General features: G+C 44.2%; 1 protein-coding gene across 2 annotated transcripts; it reads right to left on the reverse strand.

Annotated features, from left to right (window-relative positions):
* Positions 1-1,915: 1,915 nt before the first annotated feature.
* Positions 1,916-21,143, reverse strand: csf3r (colony stimulating factor 3 receptor (granulocyte)). 2 transcript variants are annotated; one of them, XM_036539321.1, is made up of 19 exons: positions 21,073-21,143; positions 16,937-17,057; positions 15,512-15,591; positions 14,561-14,732; positions 14,300-14,374; positions 12,160-12,459; positions 11,198-11,327; positions 10,672-10,841; positions 9,739-9,905; positions 8,819-8,969; positions 7,803-7,885; positions 7,287-7,500; positions 6,671-6,859; positions 5,765-5,866; positions 4,814-4,960; positions 4,283-4,423; positions 3,749-3,845; positions 2,804-2,885; positions 1,916-2,371 (listed from the first exon to the last, which is right to left on the reverse strand). In XM_036539321.1, the coding sequence occupies exons 5-19, from the start codon at positions 14,361-14,363 to the stop codon at positions 1,916-1,918; spliced, it is 2,493 nt and encodes an 830-aa protein (XP_036395214.1). In that variant the 5' UTR covers positions 14,364-14,374; positions 14,561-14,732; positions 15,512-15,591; positions 16,937-17,057; positions 21,073-21,143. The 2 variants fall into 2 exon arrangements, with proteins under 2 accessions (XP_036395214.1, XP_036395213.1); XM_036539320.1 differs by having other exon boundaries at positions 1,916-2,389.
* Positions 21,144-22,918: the final 1,775 nt, after the last annotated feature.

Genomic DNA, 22,918 nt, shown 5'->3' on the forward strand with positions numbered 1-22,918 from the left:
CACAGTTACATTACCACATTGCTGAAACGCTGAGCTTCCTGAGATGGAAATGACTGGCTGCATTGTCCAAAGAGCCTGAAGACTGTAGACTGAAGGAGGCCCATCACAATATCATGATGCCACCTTGATCCATCATGCTTGCATGGTTTGTCTTATGATAATTATGAGAGCATGCATGAGTTACAGGATTGGTTTCCTGACATAAAACAGCCAAGCCATGTGATTGCAGAATGTATTTCTTAAAGACAGTGACAAAAAAGTGTTAGTAAGTGTGTAAATGTGAGTTAGTGATTGTACGTGGTGACCTGGGCTGTGATTTTGTGGTCCAACCAAAACCATTAAAGGATGCCATTTTTTGATGTTGCGTTCACTGTGCAGTCTGTTGCACAGGGTGAGTAAGAAATAGAATTAGGAGGTATAACAGAAATGTAGTGTTATATCAGGGTCATGCGAACACATTTCACAATGCTTCCACAGACAGCTGAGCTCATGCTCCTCTTTGGTTTGAGTCCAGAGTGTTCTGTCTGGGATTCTTACTGATGTCCTCACTTTTTGTGGATGAACTCCTGTTACTCACTGAGGCCTGTGCTTGTGTGTAGATATTTTCCTGCCTTCCAGCAGCATATATGTTTTTTTTTTTTTTCTGAGGATTTTGTTAAAAAAATGTTGCAGACTGTTGAATTTATCCACGGTGACATCACATTATAGAATTACTTGTTTGTTACAGAATGTTTCAGTAATCTGGGGAAATTTAGTTTGTAAGTTTTTCCATTTTATTATTTTTTTTTAATTCATGCTTTCACTTAAAAACAAAAAAATGAAAACAAATATGAAAAGCTTTAGAAATACAATCAGGAGGTAATGCAAACTAAAATACTGCTAATCATTTTAAAATGCATAAAAAAATAAAATGGATACATTTCAATAATGCAAACTTTACATTTTACATTTTACTTTGACCAAAGTAAACTTATACAGTCCAGTACCATAAAACACAACACATTTGAACACAAACCTTTTTCTCACAAGCAGCAATTGATACCTGACCCATAATAAAACATACATACATACCAACATAAATGTGTTTACCATACCTGTGAACAAAATATACCTGTAAATACTAGTATTATATAAAACTGAAATAATAAACCACTGAAATGAAAAAAGGAAGTAAAAGAAAAACATACACAAAGCAATGGAAAAAAGTAAACAAAATGCGAGAATGTAAATATATTAAACTTCATTGTAGTTGTAGTTTATTGCTGGTGTTGAGAAATATTCCATCATTGATATATCACGTGTCTCAATACAACTACATCATTAAGATACAATTTGTTCAGTGAATTCTGATGCTATTTACTATTCTACTAAATGTGATGAATCAAAAGTGACGTTGACGTAATGTCTTTTACATTGCCTCTTCTGTTAACATCTGTACATTTTATGTACTATTACAATCAATCTTTAGTGCAATCAGAAGCCTGCACAATAAATGGTCACTCCTTATGTATTTCCTCTTGATCATGTTTAATGTTAATTTCTTGGAACCAGATATTTTCCACAAGAATCTGAAACAAGATTTACAAACTGCCCAACTAACTCAGCACCAGATGTATCCTTTATGTATGTATACAAACAGATAAGAATCAAGAAACATTAAAAAATAAAGTAAAAACAGCACCATATTCATTGCCATTAAGTATTACAGTAATTACCTTCAGGTATCTCTGATGAATTCCTCTCTAATTAGATCATTACATCTTTTCACTGTGACACCTCTGTCACAGTGTAAAGATGCAATGATCTAATTAGATGATCTAATGTTTACAAGCAACAAAACCCATTCCCACAGATAACCAATCCCTCCTTTTTGTATGTTGAAAAAAAATCACCATTTCCAAACGAAGGCCTCTCTTTAAACATCATTAATCTTCAAGGCACTGAGTAGAGGGAAGTCTTCCCAGAACGCACTGCTCTCTTCCTGGGCCTGGACACACCCCCCGTCCTCTGCACCCTCCTGGAAGTGCAAGTTCTGGTACTGCCCGGGGCTCGGGGGCTCCTCCTCCAGGAGGGGCTGGGTGGAGTCGGACCGCAGGTAGATGGGGGAGGGGGCGCGGGCGTGGGTCCGGTAGGGACAGGCGAACACCACGGTGGCGTAGGGGACCGAGTCCCTGTGCCCCATGCTGTTGCACTCGCTGGGAGGGAGGGAGGAGCCGCTGAGAGACTCGCCCGGGCCGCTGGTGTCCCCGCCCTGCAGCCAGCGCTCGTCCCCGGTCTGACTGTCGCCTTTCTCCGGCCTCCCCTCAGGCACCTCCAGCAGGCTGAACCAGGACAGATGCACCGGCGTCGGGTCCTGGATGTCCTTGGTGCTCTGGAAGGCAGGGTAGTTCTTCAAGGGGAAAGTGACATCCTGAACTCAGTCAGCCTCACAGGATCGCAGTGTGAAACACACCATCTCACAACAGACCATATTACAGGCCTCCGAACTCAGAGCGCAAGTGGATAATGCTTTCAAAGGATCTCAGCTTCTGTGTGCTCCAGAGAGCCGTAATTAAACACAGAAGGCAGGCAGGCAGTGAAAATCTTCTGTGAGAATGTGTGAGTCATACAATCGCTTTATTCAGAGCGGCTAATGGCTCTAAATATGGGTGCTGCTTCAGGGACCATGAAAAAGATCCAGCTCAGATCCAAGTCAGAGGAAAAGCAAACACACACACAGAAGTAGAGAAACTGGCCATATCTCAGCATTTAGACTAGATCTGATGACTCTGAATTCTGAAGCTCTGTTCAGATAATGGCCTACCTTCAGAGTGTCAGCCTCTGTCCACATCTTAATGCTGCTGTTGGCAGGGTCAGGGATGATGGGCCAGAAGTGCTTCCTTAGCCTGGGTTACAGGAGAACAGGGCCACACCGTCACACAGGAACTCAGAGCGAGAACAAGGCCACACGGTCACACAGGAACTCAGAGCGAGAACAGGGCCACACGGTCACACAGGAACTCAGAGCGAGAACAAGGCCACACAGGAACTCAGAGCGAGAACAAGGCCACATGGTCACACAGGAACTCAGACCGAGAACAGGACCACATGGTCACACAGGAACTCAGAGTGAGAACAGGGCCACACGGTCACACAGGAACTCAGAATGAGAACAAGGCCACATGGTCACACAGGAACTCAGACCGAGAACAGGACCACATGGTCACACAGGAACTCAGAGTGAGAACAGGGCCACACGGTCACACAGGAACTCAGAGCGAGAACAGGGCCACACGGTCACACAGGAACTCAGAGCGAGAACAGGGCCACAGAGGAACTCAGAGCGAGAACAGGGCCACACGGTCACACAGGAACTCAGAGCGAGAACAGGGCCACACGGTCACACAGGAACTCAGAGTGAGAACAGGGCCACACGGTCACACAGGAACTCAGAGCGAGAACAGGGCCACACGGTCACACAGGAACTCAGAGCGAGAACAGGGCCACACGGTCACACAGGAACTCAGAGCGAGAACAGGGCCACACGGTCACACAGGAACTCAGACCGAGAACAGGGCCACACGGTCACACAGGAACTCAGAGTGAGAACAGGGCCACACGGTCACACAGGAACTCAGAGCGAGAACAGGGCCACACGGTCACACAGGAACTCAGAGCGAGAACAGGGCCACACGGTCACACAGGAACTCAGAGATGGGACTGGACAGTGGAAGCATGCAGGACACAAATGCAATGCACAACCCCTCACCTTTCCTGCTTTGTAAAGCAGGCGAATATGGTGACGACAATAATCAGCACAAATCCAACGCAGACCGGCATCACCGTGATCACCACAGCCCAGGCATCTGACATCAAGTAACAGGGACTGTTATTACGCTACACCATCAATTACATTACATTACATTATTGGCATTTAGCAGACACCCTTATCCAGAGCAACTTAAAAAGATTACAATTTCTTATGTTACCCATTTATACAGCTGGATATTTACTGAGGCAATTTTGGGTTTATTACCTTGCCCGAGAGTACAACAGCAGCGGCACAGCGGGGAAATGAACTGGCAACCTTTCGGTTACGAGTCTTGCTCGTTAAAACTATGCTACACTGCCACTCAAATCACCCCAAATTATTTCCTTTAGCTAAAGTTTAAGCACCTAAGTCAGAGTCCTTGTAAACAGTGTGGATTAGCCTGGCCTCCTGATGAGCTGGACTGGCCTGCATGCAGCCTGTACAGAGGCCAGCAGAAATGATTCTGTGGGGGTGTAAAAGAGGTGCACTGACCTACAGACGCTGTTTTTAGGGTGACGATGGTCCCGTTCACGCTGCCGCCCTCAGTGCTTGCCACGATGAAAGCCTTGTACATGGATAACGCTCGCAGATCCCTCAGCATCACGCGCCTCTCTGCCGGCCTGGCTGTCACAGCTGACAGTGACAGGGACAGAGCCACGCATAAAACCATCACACAACATTACGTTACTGTCGTTTAGCAGACGCTCTTATCCAGAGCAGCCGCTGTAAGGTTAAAATATTTACATGTTATCCATTTATACAGCTGGATATTTACTGAAGCAATTCTGGGTTAAGTACCTTGTCCAAGGGTACAACAGCAGTGGCCCAGCAGGGAATTGAACCAGCAACCTTTCGGTTACAAGCCCTGCTCCCTACCACGATGCTACACAACCATCTTCCACAAACAGAACTTGCACCTAAGAGGGGGTGGACCGCTGTCAGCCATCTGACTAAAGCTTTGCAGGTGTCACACCTCACTCTTTGGCTGCGTTTCCGGCCCAAACCCCCACGCCCCCCTCGCACCTTCCGTTCTGCCCCTCTCGTCCCAGTAGAAGATGGTGTAGCCCTGGATGATCCCGTTTCTCTGCTCCAGAGGGGTGTCGTCCCAGGTGAGCTCCACGTAGGTGTGGTGGATCTCCCCCACCCTCAGGTTGGGAGCCACAGATGGAGCTGCCATAGAGTACACAGCACCTCAATACGCAGGCTACCTGGCACCTGAAACCTGCTTATTACCTGCACTAGCACAACAGTACCTCACAAGCAGGACGTAAGTGCTGAATATGTATTCATGTATCAAATTCATAAATATAGGTTGAAGGAGAACTAAGGCTATATATCATAGGTCTGGCTTGGGATCAACAGCCTGCCTGTCAGCCAGATACACTATTCAGGATACTGCTATGGTTAGACACAAGGCAATTTTCACAAGAAGGACCACAAAAAAAAATAAAAATAAAAAAACAGTCTTGTGTAAGCTGATCCGGACTTTGTTTCTGTATTTTGACCACAATGGGAGATGCAAGTGAAATCCAGCTGGAATGGATCTTAATAGTGGAATACAACAATGCCCAGATTTTTGCTATGGGATTGTTCTGGTTTTAATTCTGTCTCTGAACACATTATTTAAAGGAAGATTAAATGTCCGAATTAATTGATACTATGCGCTCTGATGTAATTTGTAGTCACCTCTTTCTGTTCATGGGCAAACTCTGGCAGATATTAAAGAAAAAAAACAAAAACAAGCTACAGTTTAATTGGAACAGCTGTTGTGTCTTCAACGCTGGGTAAAGTGCAATATGCTTAGTGGCCACTAGAGGGAGGAATTGTACCAACTTCAAGATAAAACCGCAGCCGCAATTATAACTCACATCATGTTGCCAAATCAGTTACTCTGTGGCAAGCCACACCTATTCTCTCTTCTGTCTGCGCTTCTGTCGATATCTGGATATCGGGATGCACATATTTCACACCCACCTTTCTGTCGGGAGTAGCCCTCCACTGTGCGAGGAAAGCCAATGCCCTCCTTATACCTGGGAAGCACTGAGATTCGGTAGGGCCTGTACGGCTCAATGCCGGCTTTAAACAGACAAAAGAACAGCAAGGAAGAGTGTTTTTAATACCCAACTTTTGCCTCGTTCATGTTCTGCATGCAATGTTTATGTCCTGAATGCGTGTGAACAGCAGAATAAATCAGGTTGTGTTCAGGCTGTGTGTTCGAATTAGTGAGATACTGATGTGTGACTGGCTGTTTGAAAGCACTGCTCTCCTCGCTTTTGTAGACCCCGTGATATGCATTTTAATGTATTTTGACATGATGCAAGTTTCTCTGGATTAGAGATGTGCATTTTGATTAATTTGATATTCAAATATTCCTTGGCTCACATGATTGAACATTTGAATACCCAGACCCATCTTTTTTCCCAAACACCATGTGAAACTCCAGTTCTGCGTAAATAATCACTCACTGCAAGGAGATTTGCACTCACTCACACTTTCAACTAGGAAACACAGGAACAGAAATGAATTATCTGTTATTTTATGCAGGGTCCGTAGGCTCATCTTCATAAATATTGATGTAAATTCCTAAAATTTCTTAGCAAGATTTTTGAGTATTGGTACAACTAGTCTACTACTGATATCATGTCTGAATATTCTCAACTACCTGGTTTTCCCCAACTTCAGTTAGGAGCATATTCTAAGATAAAGAAAGAAAGAAAGTATGCATTCATGTTGGTATATGTGTATGGAAGTATGTACGCATGTGTGTAAGAACTTATAAGTATGCTTATATGTATATCCATGTGTATGTATAATTGTAAGATTGTGTCTAAGATCTGTGTGTACAGTGTAATCTGTCTGTTTGATGAGCGGAGCCCCTACCAGAAATCAGGAAGCTGGATTCATTTCTGCCCACCAAATGGAAGGCAGTGAAGCGAGGGTCAGTCTCCCAGCTGGGCCCCCACTCCACCACGTAGCCAGTGACAGCAGGCGAACCCGGGCTCTGCCAAAGGACCAGCAGGCTCCTGTCCCCCACAGGGGACACCCTCAGGTCCGCGACAGGGGGTAGGCCTGGAGAGAGGGAGAGAGAGAACATGGAGACAGGCTGCACACGGTTACCACACACACACCCGCACACACGCGCACACGCACACACACCCGCACACACACTCACACACACTCACACACACACAAACACACCCGCACACACGCACACACACTCACACACACACAAACACACACACACACACACACACACACACACACACACACACACACCCGCACACACGCGCACACACTCACACACACACAAACACACACACACACACACACACACACACACACACACACACACACCCGCACACACGCGCACACCCGCACACACGCACACACACTCACACACACACAAACACACACACACACACACACACACACTCACACACACACACACACACACACTCACACACACACACTCACACACACACACAGACTTGGCTACCTCGGTGCTGGTAGACTGGCACTGGGATGGGGCTGGACTCCCCAGCGGAGTTTTTGGCCATAATGTACACCTTCCTGGTGTTTTTCGGGAGCAGGAAAACGCAGTGGTCCTCCAATGTGGTGCACACGTTCTCCAACCCTGCTTTGCCAGGGTACCTTTGCATGAACACGTGGTATGACACATTCTTGCCATTGGCTCGGAACTGGCCTGACGGCTGTGATTGGCCGAAAAAAAAGAGGGTGTTATGGTGGATGGACAGGGCTTGTGAACAGACAGAACATGGAGTTTCTGAAGGTACTTTAGTTTCTGAAGTCTTATTTTGAATCTATAGGCAAAATCCAGTAACTTCATCAATAATCTTTGAATTTAACGGCTCTGTTTCATCAGGTCAACTAGTCCTGACACAGTAGCAAAAGACATTGGATGCTACACAAGACCGATTCATCACAGCACTGTTGACCACTCGGCATAATACACAGATATCAAGGCACAGTGTCACAAAATCATATTCCATACCTTCCAGGAGAGCTGCACTGAGTCATGGGCTGGCAAATGTTCATCCAGCACTTTTAACCACACATTCAGTCTGCCAGTGGGAGCTAAAACAACAGAGGGTAATCAGCCGCACATCCAGACAGAACTTCTGCAATCTGACCGTGGTGGGCGGTCATGAGGACCGTGCCAGCGTGGTGCAATCAGAAGCCAGACAACATTCTCTAGAAGAGTCTTTCCCAACCCTCCTTCTGGGAAGAGGGGGGGAGCATGGTGTACTGGTTTTCTCTCCCACTGAGCTGTAATTAATTACATTAACTAGGTCTGTTTGAGCTACTACGCTGATCTGAACCGAATGCCGATCTTTATTTGACATTGCTACATTTAATACACAGTGTGAAATGTGCTGTTGGATGTGTGTCTTCTGTACTTATGTAAATGTGAAGTTGTTTAACATATTTTTATTCATTTCTATCCAAAAATTAGAAGTGGTGGTCTTAATCTATCTTAATTGGTTGTGCGATTGATCTTCATGCACTATTGATCGAATGATTCCTCTAAGTAAAGATGAATATTTTCTAGATTATTTTTTATTGAAGAGGGCTCAGATTGATTGAATTTAGCAGAGACACATTTATCTGTATCCTTCTGCAAAATGCACTTCTAAGAATCCATATCTGTAACGCAGTACGAGTGGCAGACACTTCTTAAGCAATGTCAAATACAAACCATGGTTAAATTAACAGCTCAATCAAACCTAACTGGAAGAGAATTCAGCTCTAGAGAAACTAGCTGGGCCATCAGACATGGTGTGCCTCCAGGTTCAGGGTAAGGGAACAGTATTCTACAGCACATGTTACAGCCCGTAAGTATATCTTACATTTCAGGGCTGGGGAACACTGTTACAGAACATATGATTTGGACACAGCTTCTGAAATCTGACCATTACAAGCAGTCATGACGGACCGTGCCCCTGTGATCCAACCAGAAACCATAAAACATGACCGACGCTGTGGAGTGTGACAGGATGCGTAGCGTACCTCTCTCGAGGGTGCTTCCTGCCTGGCTGTGGCCCCACTCACTCCAGGGGCCCAGCCCGTACCGCACCCTCATCTGCAGCTGATACCCTGTCCCGTGACTCAGACCGCACACCTCCAGCTCCCTCTGCAGGTCGCCTCTGGGTATGGCCTTCTGCGGGACACCAACAGCACCATCAACAACTTCAAGAGCGGTTAGACTGGACTAGAAGCTTATAAAAATGTCAACAGGGGAACTTCAGGGACGGAAAGCATCTTTGGATAGACTAGTTTTAATCTAATGGATCGGTAAACATATGCGTCTTGGATAACCTAAATGTGTGTTTCTTGCAGAACAGTTTGTGTGTACTGTAACTAGTAAGATTAGTAGTACTAAGCTTAGATTAGTAGACGTTTAATTGCACTTTATTCTGAAGGCCTGATAGATTGCATTGTATTAGATATGAACTCAATGAACTGTTAGTTACTAAGTTAGTACTAACTTAGTAATATGACATTTTGAAACGGTCAATGAACACACAGAGAACATGTTTTAAACACATTTTATCCATGTTTTTAGGAAGTGACTAAATTTCATTTAATTTCGAACCTGGCAATAAATCAAAACAACAGTTCTAAAAATATGAGAAGTACATTTTTATAATAATTTTTAGTTTTTTCTAAATGTTTCTAAATAATTTCATATTCAAAAACTGGAATTTTGTTACCCATTAAATTTATGCTCATGGGTTAAAAATGTCCTAGTTCATTTACAGGTAAAAACATGTAACTGATTATTACCAGGCCATTACAACACAGTGAGAGCCACAGAGTGGAACACATAATAAATATGATCAGTTCTACTGTGTTATGTTTTCGTGTAACTGCTCTGTTATATCAATTATTGTTTCTATTATTGTTACGATTAAAAAATATAGACGCACCGTTTCGGAAGCCCACACTTCGCTGTCCTGCACCCTGAAGCGTATCTCCACGGTGAGGGCCTGTGTCACCCAGGCCTGCTGACGGGACAGCCTCCAGGGCAGCTTCAAGCAGCCGTACCTGTGGGGCTCCGCCCACACCCGCACGATCACGGGGGGGTCAAATTTAGCTGCACAACAAACCCCAAAAGGAAGACAAACACACAGGCAAGGAGTCCTTATAAGCGCAATGGTCAAAGAGCTGCTCTCCTGATCCTTCACATCCGTGGACCCCAACAGCCCATGTCATAGTAGTTACAATGCAACTCTGGGTTCAGATTATGACTGGACCACTACTATACCATGCAAAGTGGGGGAGATTCACCTTAATTCTGCCAGTAAAAGAAAAGGACAACTGTGGGTTGACGAATGAACTGCAATAAGCACTACACCTCTTGAGCAGGTAGTCAAGTCAGGATTTATGTCAATAACATTTAAAATTATTATGAAATTAATACACATATATGGTAGACACTATTATCAGACACAATCTAAAATATACACAAACAATGAAAAACAAAAAACAGGCAATATGTGCCAGTCAGTTAAGAACAAAAGACACAAAATTAAAAAATGAATCATCACAAGTCATCTAAATGAGGAGTAGAGAGTGCAAAATTGTAAAACACAGTTTTAAATACACATTACCAGTGCTGCCAGTCCCATGCAAGTGAAAATAAATCACTTGGTACGGTCTGTAATGAGCACCCATAAGATGGTTAACTATTCCACTGTTTTACAGGAGTGACTCTTGACCACCTCTGCCTGAGGTCAGGGACTCATTTTGCTGCAGCCTGTTCTGGGTTTCCGGTTTCATTGTCTGCCTCAGTCAGAATGTTCTCTCTCTCAGCACATGGCCACTAACGGACAGTGAAGCCCAATGAGGCGGGTCTGTACCGGTCTCCATGGGGTCCAGGATGAGGGGTTCTGATGAGGTGCTACCCAGAGCGTTCTGCGCCGTCACCCATATCCGCATGGGTCTGTACAGCGAGAGGTCCGCTCGGGGGATCGTGTGACTGTGCACGCCGGCCGCCAGTGGGTAGGCTTTCAGCTCGGTTTGGTAATCCCTGGCAACAATGGCAGAGTGTGAGTGAGGAATCCGAGCAATACAGCAACGCTCCTGAGTCTGTTCCTGCTGGCTGCTAAGCGAACAGTTTGAAGACGAAGAGCGCTGTATTAATTAACTGGTTCATACAGGTGCTGGTGGGAACTCAGGAACAGCAGGAGGGGGCTACCCTCTCTCTGCGTACAGGGTGCGCTTTGATTGGCTGGAGGAGGCTACCTTCTGTCTGTGTGGAGACAGGGCTCTGATTGGCTGGAGGAGGCTACCTTCTGTCTGCATGGAGAGAGTGCTCTGATTGGTTGGAGAAGGCTACCTTCTCTCTGTGTGCAGGGTGCGCTCTGATTGGCTGGAGGAGGCTACCTTCTCTCTGTGTGGAGAGTGTAGTTTGTTGGAAGGTGCGTCTCGCTCCCAGGGTCCCACTTGCAGGACAGGGTGACAGACTTGGTGAGGTTTGTGAGGCAGGTGAGGTTCTGTGGCGCAGAGGGAGGGTCTGCAAAGACAGAGAACATGATCCAGCTGTCAGGACTGTGCTGCACGTTCACTGAATTCTGTGTAAAAAGGAAGTACAGGACAAGATAAGGAGGCTGTGGAGTTGACTGTTGCAGTGCTGTGGCTATTTTGTCATGGTTGTCATTGTGCTCTTTGGCACATTATTTTATTTTTTTTTTTGCCACAGCAGACATGGTGAAACCTGACGATGTACATTACTTTACGTTACATTCATTTAGCAGATGCTCTTATCTAAAGCGAGTTCCAGCACAAAAGAACAGAAGTGTATCCATTCAAGCTGAATGAGCAACCGTGCCAGACCAGCCTAATAACACTCTCAGACCAGTCACTGTGAGCATAATACTATTCAAGCCCTACCACAAGTTGCCCCATGGTTGCAGAGTGTAGTGATCTTGGCCAGAGGTGGAAAACCCCGGCTTCAGAAAGTAAAAGTCCTACCATGTATTTGTTCTAGCCATTCACTGAACAACTGATTTCACTAATTAGCTCCTCTACCTGGCTGAAGAGTTCTGCTAATTAAATTCAGCTGGTGTAGTGCATGGGTGGAACAAATACGTGGCAGGACTTTTACTTTCTGAAGCCGGGGTTTTCCACCTCTGACCTTGGCAGAATATAATTTTTGAAGACCGACTGCAGGTATGAAGGGGCTGTCCAGTGAATGACTGTCCTGTATGCCAGCACCAAGATTTTAAACTTGTTGTGAGCAATAAGAGGAAACCAATGAAGGGGGTTGAAGAGGGGTGTAAATAGGTTAAGGAATGAAGACTGCTGTAAGCTGTTTTCTCCACGATGCTCTTAACTTCATCACTCACATCCTCCTCTGATCTCCAGCCCCTTCACAATCTGGCAGTCAGAGTCCTGGCGGACGCAGCACGTCAGGTAGCCCCTGGTGTCCGCGAATCTGGGGATAAACACGCTGGAGATTCGGCTGCTCTGATTGGCTGGGATGTGTCCCTCCAGGAGCTGGCTGTTGAGGTGCCACTGCACCTGGACGGCCCGCCCCTTGGTCAGGGTGCAGTCATCACTGAGCAGGCAGGAGGCATGGAGGGACGATCCCAGGTGCACCACCGCAGCCTGGACCTGTATCTCAGCGCAGGTGGATGCCCTCACCACTATAGGGTCAGAGAAAAGGAACACCATAGAATCAAAACAGGGAATTACACCAAATGAATCTAACCATAGATACAGTTCTGCCAGACTCCAAATTAAGTCTTCGCTGTACAAAAGAGGAAAGACATGTCTAATTGAACCTTGAAATTATAAAGTGTTAAAAGTCTTCTGGGGGAAAAAAAAATCAACAATCAAATGTGATCATAATACATAAAATTTAATAGGCATTCAAAGATAAACTAGCCGGTTTTACAAGCACACAGCTTGTAAATGGCATTCACAGGGCTGATTTAGAAACACTTCTGCAAGAAAACACTTTCCATGAGTTTCATTTCTGTAGCATAGCCTACAGCGAGGCGTGTATGCTGATTATGTGCGCATGTTCATAAAACAGACCATAAATGCTCTTCCTGAAAAAGGATATTGTGTGATTTTGTTTGCAGCGGTAGTTTTTCCATTAACACTACAGCTACACCTACAAGCCTGAGGATTTACCAGAAGAGACAGTTCAACATCACACCCTATATTAGACTCTTCTCAAATCTCTCCAGAAGAGTGTGTACACCATCTCTGCCTGTTTGCCAGAGGATAATAAACTTTCAGGCACAGCACTCCAAACAATCACTGAGTGTGTGATGGTGAGTCGGTTTCACATTTCTAGGCTTTTGAGGAAGTATAGATATCAACTGCATTAGTAATAAATGCATTCGCAATTAATCAAGGAAGCAAAAATCCAAAATTTGTATCACCTTTTTGCACATAAAAGAGTAAAAAACAGTTTAATGATAGGACAAAGCTATTTGGTTGATCTAGGCCTGTCATTTTGCTTATAGCGTGGAGTGTGCCTGTGTCAGCCCTGGTCTCCAGCACTTCACGGATCTTTTTTTCCAGGGTGAGCTCTGGTAAGCTATTCCAGAGAAAACTCTTGACAACTTACAATCAACCAACCTCCAGGCCAGTTGCCCTCCTCAGCCACTGACTCCACTGGCTGCTGACCCAGCCCAGACTGAACCCAGAGATCTGGGCAGGACTACCAGAATGAAGGCCTTTGTGACCAAGCCCCTGAGCTGAAAATAAAGTCTCATTCTAAACAGGCTCTTCCTGGAAAATGAAGGCATTATAAGATAGTAAGTGAATCTGGGATTGTTTTTTGTCTCTTGCTGTTGAAGGGAGTGTGAAACACTGTTGCCCTTCCTATCTGACCAGGGCAGACAGCAGTTCTCCTTTCATAGTACATATTTCAGTACAGCAACAATCTGTTTGTTCCTCTACCACTGAGTCATACAAAAAACGGATTTTTATCCAAAATACAAGAGGCTTTTGAATCTGTTTTTGTCACATATATTTCACATATATAACACACCTAAACTGTTTGTGATGTGAAGTTGTTGCTGTATATATTTATTTATATACCAGAATGTTTGGGGTGTAGGAGGAAACACTTCACTAGAATAGATTTGGAAACATTTGACATGAAAATGAAGAAAGCAAAACTGAACACAGGAACCGCAGGGAATATGACTCACTCAACACACACCATCAAAAACTGCTAATTAATTGATATTCAGGCAGTAGGAATTCACACAGGGAACAGGAAGATTGAAGAGCTACTGCAGAATGGTCCAAAACAGTCATGTAAACAGAGGCAGACACAAACTTGAGCGTTCTTAGGAAAAACATCTTCGCACTTCTGTATCTACAGTGGGCTGGAAATCATTTCAAAACCCGTGGCAGCTCCGTGTTACAAAACGTCAACTCCGAAACCGCAGACTGATTGTCTAATTGACCTTCTCTGTAACTGCTGGTAAGTGGTGGGATCTTTTCTTCCTCATCAATACGCACCATTTTCAGTTCGAATTACAAACGCGAACAAGACTGCAATTACTGGCTCCTGCAGCAACTCCATGGTGACGAGACCTGCGGAAAAAACACAAAGAACACACACACATAATCGGTACACGTGAGCCAGGCAAGACTGTTATTTCATATTTTATGAAAAATTATGATCCTTCAAAAGATAAATAAATAAAAAATAAATCTTTGAATCAGAAATATAGTCCATTTTAAAGGCCGCTATGGAATTGCTTATTACAAGTTTCTTACATGAGAGCCTGATTTTCTCCAGTGCTGGGCCGCAGGCCTGACCACCTCCCCCCTCCTCCCTTCGTTCAGGTGAGCAGATGGGGGTAGCTCACCGTTCAAACCCCCAGCACTCCAAAGCAGTGCCTATTCCTGCACTTGCAGAATGCTCCACAGGGCTAAAACTTCTGAAAGTCTGAAAAACAAATCAGACCCAGTGTGCAAAACAGCAAGCTCTGGAAAAAACTGAAAAATAGGGGCAACAATGCACAGATAGTATGAATAATACCTTACATGTTTCAGTAGTCAGAATATATTAACAGTAGAGAGTGGGATCCTGCAAAGTTAATACAAACACTGAAAAACAGTGTTTAAATTCCACATAATCACATCAGTTAACACACACAAAGCATGGTACTTCCATATTAACGTCAAGTTAAGCTGTGTTTATGATCTCAAAATGATATCAGCTTGAAGGATATACCTAATAGATTTTCACATCAATGCAGGCGGTTTCCCACAAAGCCCACATGAATGTACAGGATTTATTCAGAAATGATGAATAATTACAGACATGAAACAGAAGAACAGACATGACAGGGGCCAAATATCCCCTGTTTCACACTCATATGCCTCTGAGAGTAAAGTGAAGCATACACACAATATGAGTATCACTGTATCACGGTGGATTTTGCTGTAGAGGGTTGAAACAACATGCTTTAAAGGCATATAAATTAATAAATAAAAATAAAATAAAAATATAAATAAATAAATAAATAAAAAGAAAATAAATAAAAATATAAATAAATAAATAAATACATAATTAAAAATAAAACCATGAAAAATTCTCTAATACATACTCAACAATACATTCTCAAATTTTTAAATTCTCAAAATACATTTTGACAAAGTTTCTGTGTCAAAAGACACCAAAACAGACACTTTAAAAACAAAGGACACAAATATGAAACTTACTGCTTTGCTGATGTCAGGATCTGAAGGTTAAAGTTCCCTTTCCTGATGCCTGGAGGGGTGAGTGAACCACACACTCAGAGCTGAAAGAGAACTGATATTCTAGCACATTCTGGTCATGTTCGCCGTGCGATGGTCGAGGGGGGAAGTCATGTGCACCTCGAGGAGACTTCTCTTCCCTTCACACGACCTGCAGAAGCGGCAGGGGCCTGCCGTTGTGTACAAATGTTGCGTTATCTCCCTCCTGAAGCGCATGGAAGATAGCGGGCCAGAGCTGCCAAACCACACGCTTGTGAAATGTCCTTTGTCTGCCGAGCACTCGCTGCCAGTCCTCAGGCAGTCAACGTTACAGGCAGGGCTTCGGCCTGCTAGCACCGCAACACCCAGGCTAATGACATTGTTCACAAGCCATTAAATATCATCTCTTATTTATCTGACCACATGTTCTAAGGTGAGAACTTTAAAACTGTGTGAATGAAAGGGAGAGGAAAAGCACACAGCACACTGATACCTTTAGGATGCTTCTGCTGCCCGGGGTTTGAGTCACAGATACACACACATAGACACACACATGTTCAAGCTTATCTCTGGTCTACCTTCCTCTCCATCTATCCTATCTATCCCTATGTTCTATTTTAAAAAGCACTATACACTGGTTTAGCGCTTAACTCAGTATCTTACTGACCTCTTGTACTGCTACTTATCGATAACTACTCTTAGCATGGCAATGCACTTATTTGGAAGGCTCTGGGTAAGAGTGTCTGCTAAATAACGTAATGTAATGTACACATACACACACACACAAAGACAAACACACAGATACACACACACATTGAGACAGACATATAGGCATACAGGCACACAGACACACATGCACACACACACACACACACATACACACGCACACACACACACACACACACCCACAAACGCACATACACACACACACCCACAAATGCACACACACACACACACCCACAAATGCACACACACACACACACACACACGCACGCACACACACACACACACACCCACAAACGCACACACGCACACACACACACACACACGCACACACACACACACACGCACGCGCACGCACGCATGCACGCACGCACGCACACACACACACACACACACACGCACACACACACACACGCACACACGCACACACACACACACACGCACACACATACACACAGACCCACACACACAGTGGGGCGGATGAGAGGAGCTTGGAAATGTCCCGATGAGGTCTCTGTCAGGGATAATGATACGAAGGCCTGTTTTTGCACCCCGTCTCCTCCTGTTTCCGGGACCTCTCCTTACGAGAGCACGGTGTGTTGTGGAAATCTGAGAGCCGCTCTCAGTTCGGTGTGTAAACCGCCGAGCGTTTGCTCGGAAAGCAGGAGAAAGGAGCATTGAACTTACCCTCAATGCTCTGCTTATCAGCATCCTGCATAAAGGGCCTTCGCCGCTCTGAGCTGCCTCTCAGAATCCCTTCCCGGTGTGGAAGGCTAATTGCTTGTGGTTCCTAAATGTGCTTTGCAGGCTGTAAAATAAAGAGAGAGAGAAAAAGAGAATTGTTGTTAGGGTCATTTCTTTTCTACATTAGTGAGGATTGTTGCTCCAGCAGCATTATGATTTAATGTGTTTGTAAACATTATAATTGAACCTGCCGCCATTTTCTCATATTCTGGAAAAACAGATTTGCCGTGGTGTTTTTTCTGTTTGTTTTCAATGGTAATGGCGCTCATTGACAAAGAAAAATAATGTAATCATAAAAAAGGAATGTGCTGGAGCTTTTAAAAAACTATCAGCAGGCCTGGAAAGCACAGAAGCATAATGTAAGGTAATGCAGAAACAGCCTCTTATGGGACTGGCCTACTGTGACGATGTTCATTACATCCAAAGGAATACCGATCACTGTACTGTTGTACAAAACAGTCTACACAACAGTTAAAGAGACCCTCCATCAAAACAATAATAACAATACACACACCCACCCACACAAACAAAAGAATACACACACACACAAACACACACACTCAGAAAGAAGAATACATGCGCGCGCGCGCACACACACACACACACACACACGCACACACACACACACACACACACGCACACACACACACACACATAAACACATAAACACATAAACACACACACTCAGAAAATAGAATACACATACATAAACACACACACAAAGAAACAATAATACACACACACACACACACACATTTCTGCACTGGTATAGCCCGCACTGGGTTCAGAGCAGAAGAGGAAACTCCATCCCATAATCAAGTGATACTGAGATCAATGTGAAGCACTGCACTTGACTCAGGGCCCTGATCTCATGTCAGGTTTCCTTCTCCTTGTCAAACCCTCCTCTTTGTGGGGCTGATTCAGGCTCAGAAGCTCTCAGAGCATCTTCTGTGTACCTTATAACGCAGATCTTAGTTTTTCATACAGAAACTATCTGAACTAACACAGACACATTTCTTTTACAAGGGGAGATACAGAGCTGCATGCTCTTAGTGCATTCCTTTTTCCCTGGAAAACCACGCCTCATTTCCCACAGTCTGGGGCTGATGGATTTTCTCATGGAGGTCATCTTCAGTCTTGCGGCCTCTCTGCCGAGGCCCTGCCTGCCAGACACTCACAGCTTTAATGCTGAAAGCCAGGGGGATATTACTGAAAAATTAATTCAGCTCTGGAGCTGAGATCGGTTTGTCGAACATTTCTGCATAAAATGGTCAGTAAAAAATATGTGAATTAAAAAAAGAAAAAACTCAATAGCCTCAAAGGTGTTTCTCAGAAATTAGTTATGTAGATACAGCAACAGACAAGAGCAGCAGACAACATGACAACAGACAACATGGCAGCTAACTGTTATGGACTACAATATTTGACAGTGTTGTCAAATTGTTTAAGAAACTGAATTTTATGAAGGCATCTGTGTGACGTAGCATCCCACACAGAAGCTGGTGAAGGCATCTGAACCATTGATGTGTACCTTAGCTAGACTGACAGCCATTAGCTGAGCCCTGACTACTACCATGGCAATATTGCGTCTTGGTCACAAAGTATTCTAGCCCATAGACTAACACTGGAAAAACTACAAGATCACACATCACATTATTGTAATTTAGCAGATGCTCTTATCCAGAGCAATGTACATAGGTTACTATTTTTACATGTTATCCATTTGTACAGCTAGATATTTACTGAGGTAATTCTGGGGTACAGCATCGAACCAGCAACCTTTCAGTTACGAGCCCCACTCCTTACCAGTATGTTACACTGACACCCTAATAAAAAGCACTGAAAAGTTGAATAATCATGTTCTAGGAGCTCTGTCAAAGATAATGGGCCACAGAAGAGATTCACTGTGTTTCATTTTTTAGGGAGATGTGATTGTAGTAAAAATGAATATTTGTTATAACCATGACATGTGTGATCAGGCACACCAAATCAAGATTTAAAAAAGTACGCCATACTAAAAGCTGTATTCACGCTCACTCTCAGCAGCAGTGACTTAAGTCAGCTCACTGTGGTGAGTGTGCACAATGGTTTATTAAGGAGAACAGGGCCCTACACTAAAAATGAGCCTGGAGACCAGACCTCAGGGGCTGTGGGAAGTGATCTCAACCCTCCTACCCACTGGTGGAAACGAGGCCCTTCAACGTGTATGCACACAGACAAGGAATCCAAGCACTCTGTCACAGCTCAGAGGCAGAGAGGAACCAACAGAGCTGGAACTGCAAAGAGTTGGAGCAAAATCGTGCAGACTTTGATACCTGCTCATATGAAGAACGTCGTTATGGCTACATTGTCATATATTGTCTGTCCTAGTAATACCGAGATTAATGCTTATGTAAAGCATAATGAATCAAGTGTCAGGCCACACAGAGTCTTATAATTATGGGGTCAAATACCACATTAAGCTAACACTGGTACACGCTCGCATGTATTAGAAATATTGAATTTGGTGTACAGTAAATATTAATTTAGACAGCCAGCTACTTTTCTAGTACAAAACACCTTTTTCCCATTTACTCTCTAACTGCATTCAAAAAATGCAGCGCAACCTGAAATGTTAATACACGAGGAATAATGAAATAAATTCTAAAAATATGATCTCATCGCTTATCAAAACTAGCCTTACAATACATTACATTACATTAGAATCATTGTATAATTTATACATTAATCAATGCAATTTATACATTTATACAAGCCTGTCGCTCATGCTGACTGAAACCACTAGGCCATGAAGTGCTGTGGAACTGCTCCAAGCGTTATGTTGGCAGTATGTGAACATGATATAGTAGCACTCATCGCATAAAGCGAATCACTACCCAGCTATTAAATGCAAAGGGGACAGAGGACCTCCAGGGGACAGGAACACAGGCGAGGGGTGGTGGGGGTGGGCAGAGGGGAAGTTGACTCACTGCCCCACGCTCCATCTCTCACAGTGGGAGAGATTGCCACACATTTCGAAACATCCCCCCCGTGAAGCAATCACAACTTACAGGAACACGATGACACGCTTCTCCCACGTCTTCACCGATTTTCAAACTGGAAATTATTATAGTGGTACATACTGCATCTTCGTGATTTTAAACAACAGATTGTAAGTGTCTGTTGTCCTGGGAAGTTCACTTTTGAGTTAGGACAATTCACTTTATCTCCCGCAATGTGACTGGTCTGGAGAAAATCTCAGGGGTCAAGAAAAATCTCTCTCACATCCTCTTTTGGCTGAGTCACAAGAAGTCTGATTCAAGGAAGTACTGGCATGAAGGACCCATGTATCCACTCCAGAACACTAACCGTCCAGGGCATGTGACAGAGTACCGACACCCATGACAGGTGCTGCCGTTCTTCTCTTTCCTGAGCAGCACTTTGAAAGTAAACTCACAAAAAAATAATAATGATAATTTACTGTGGAGAGCAAGCCACAGCTTAATCATGCCCGGAATACAATGGGGTTTTTAGTGAATGTGTGTGTGCGTGCGTGCGTGTGTGTATGTGTGTGTCTGTGTGTGCCTTGTGTGCGTGAGTGGGCACAAGAAGCTTATCTAAATGTTTCAGTCAGGATAAGAACTTTCTTTGAAAACACATTTTCACTTTAAATGAAATCATTAAATAGATCACCTCTGCATGCTTTTGCTAGTCACTTTTTACTAATAGCCAAAATGTGAAACAACCATGGAATATACAATATAAATATTTAACCTGAAGGATGTTAATTTTAGGTAAACTCTCCTCAGGATTTTGTTTGATTCAACCAGAAAACACCACATCAGCTTCAGAAGAAATGACAGGCAGCAAAGTGAAGCAAAATGATTCATGCGAGAGACAAAAATCAAGCAACAAAACAAAGTAAGAGACTCAAACGCAGTGCTGTGTCTATATTTGAGTCCGCTCGCTGGAGCAGCACAATATAGCTCTCCTGCACAGTGAAGGATCCATCCCACTGATAGCGGCTGAGTGGGAGAACCTTTGTGTGTGCATTGCGATAGAGCGATAAGAAAAAGCAATCACTGCTGAGTAATGCTCACCAGACGCAATCCCACCTCTGGAAAAAAAAAAAAAGCTTCTCATTGCTTTCGGCCCAAACGCAATGAAACCGATGAACCAAAACAAAGAAATATATATTTAAAAACAAGACCAAAAAAAAAAAAAACAAAAAAAAAACCGAATCTGTCTGATAATCTGCGCCAGCCTCAATTCCGGAAGGGTTCAGAAACTCCAAGGATCTGGGTTATGAGTAAAAACCACGTGAATGGAGACGACGGGGGCGAAATTAAAGAACCTGCTCTGGGTTTTATCAACACTAGGGGCAACACTCTCCCTTCCTGCAGAGCCACGCTGGCCAATCTGGCAGGCTTCAGGAAGACAGATAGGGGAGGAAGAAGGCAGGGGACAGGGAGGTTTGCGGGTTTCACCCAAACCGCAGCTTTCACCCAAACCAGAGCTAACTGCCACTCATCACTTTAGTGCTTGGGCAAGAAATTATAAAGAACAGCATGCAAGAAAATGAGTTAAAGCGTCCTGCTTTTGGTTTGTGTGTGAGTGTGAGTGCATGTTTGTGAGTGTGTCTGAGAGTGTATGAGCGTGTGAGAGTGATTATGTTTCCTCTCTTTTGGGCCTCAGATACGAAATCCAGCTTTTGTTCCCAAACGCTGCACCTGTCCGACAGCCTGGCATCCCTCTCCCCTGAGAGTCACACATTTGGTGCATGGGCAAACAGGTGTGCGTTTGACTCTCCGCTCTGCCTCTTACTGAAGACCTGCCCACTCTTCCTGGGAAGCACAACAGTGCAGGAACAAGAGCAGGTTTCCCCGTGCCAAAATACCAGCAGGGAATGAATAACTGCCATGCTGTGTGCTTTCTTTTATTTACTTCAATGCAGTTTGTTTTCCTCCTAAATGGTCACCCAGCTCCAATTTCTGTGTGTTAAATAAAACACATGTAGATTCAGTATTAAATAACTGTGGTTCAGTGCAGCAGTGGACTCTCTGGTCAGTGACTTGATGCGCTACAAGTTTTCACGTAGCCTCCTTTTTTCTGTCAATCTCAGAGATGGAAAGATGTCAATCTCGGAAAGGAAAGAATGGAAAGAAAAATGATTTGTGCATCAGTTCCATGACAGCAGTACTGAAGGATGAGAACAAACACCTTCACATTGCAGATTACAGCTGGGATCTTCTAAATGAGCTGGGGTTGGATGTTATCATCCTAAAATTTGGAGATTTGTTACAGGCTTACAGGCTCTAAGCCAGTATTGTCCTTATAAGGGAAAAACATGTACCTTTACCCTGTGCCTTGAACCATGAGGGCATAAAAGCTGCTCAAATAAACTTCGGTAGCCCCATAATTCAGAAAATTACTTGATGTCTGGAGCTTTCATTTTTGTCAGACGGTCAACACACCCACACGGTTCATCTTCACGATACTCTCCGATGAGAGATACTCAGCCGTCGATGGGAATAATGACACGGCAGCTGCAATAAAGAGCAGGGAGGGAGGGATTTAACGCAGGCATAACGAAGCGAGAGCCAAGCCACACACCGAGAGGGAACCAGACACTAATTAAAAATACATTAACTGATTATCGCCTCGTTGACATATTTTACTTGATCTTTCCTCTAATCAGCGGTAATGAAGGAAATGCTCTGAATCTATTGGGTATTACACGCCACGTCTGAGTGAACAGGAGCTATCACTCAGGGCCTGGAGGAAGCCAGAGCCGGGGCATGCTTGATTTGCCTCTCGACAGAGTACATACCTAACTACACGCTGCCTCGCCAGGAATTCAGATTAATTCCTGCCGACCAATCCCAAGACAAGCTGGTGGGGAAAAGGGAGAAAAGAGAGCGAGGGGGACGGAGATGTGGGGGGGGT

This window comes from Megalops cyprinoides, chromosome 10 (genome assembly GCF_013368585.1).
Source record: "Megalops cyprinoides isolate fMegCyp1 chromosome 10, fMegCyp1.pri, whole genome shotgun sequence".
Classification (NCBI taxonomy): domain Eukaryota; kingdom Metazoa; phylum Chordata; class Actinopteri; order Elopiformes; family Megalopidae; genus Megalops; species Megalops cyprinoides.

What these genes read in the sequence shown, in the direction of transcription:
- csf3r (XM_036539320.1), bottom strand. Translation starts at nt 14,363, where the DNA reads ATGGAGTTGCTGCAGGAGCCAGTAATTGCAGTCTTGTTCGCGTTTGTA. An exon ending in CGAGAGGGGCAGAACGGAAG is followed by an intron (nt 4,424 to 4,813) that starts GTGCGAGGGGGG and finishes TGTCACTGTCAG; the next exon opens with CTGTGACAGCCAGGCCGGCA. An exon ending in CAGAGGCTGACACTCTGAAG is followed by an intron (nt 2,390 to 2,803) that starts GTAGGCCATTAT and finishes TTCCCCTTGAAG; the next exon opens with AACTACCCTGCCTTCCAGAG.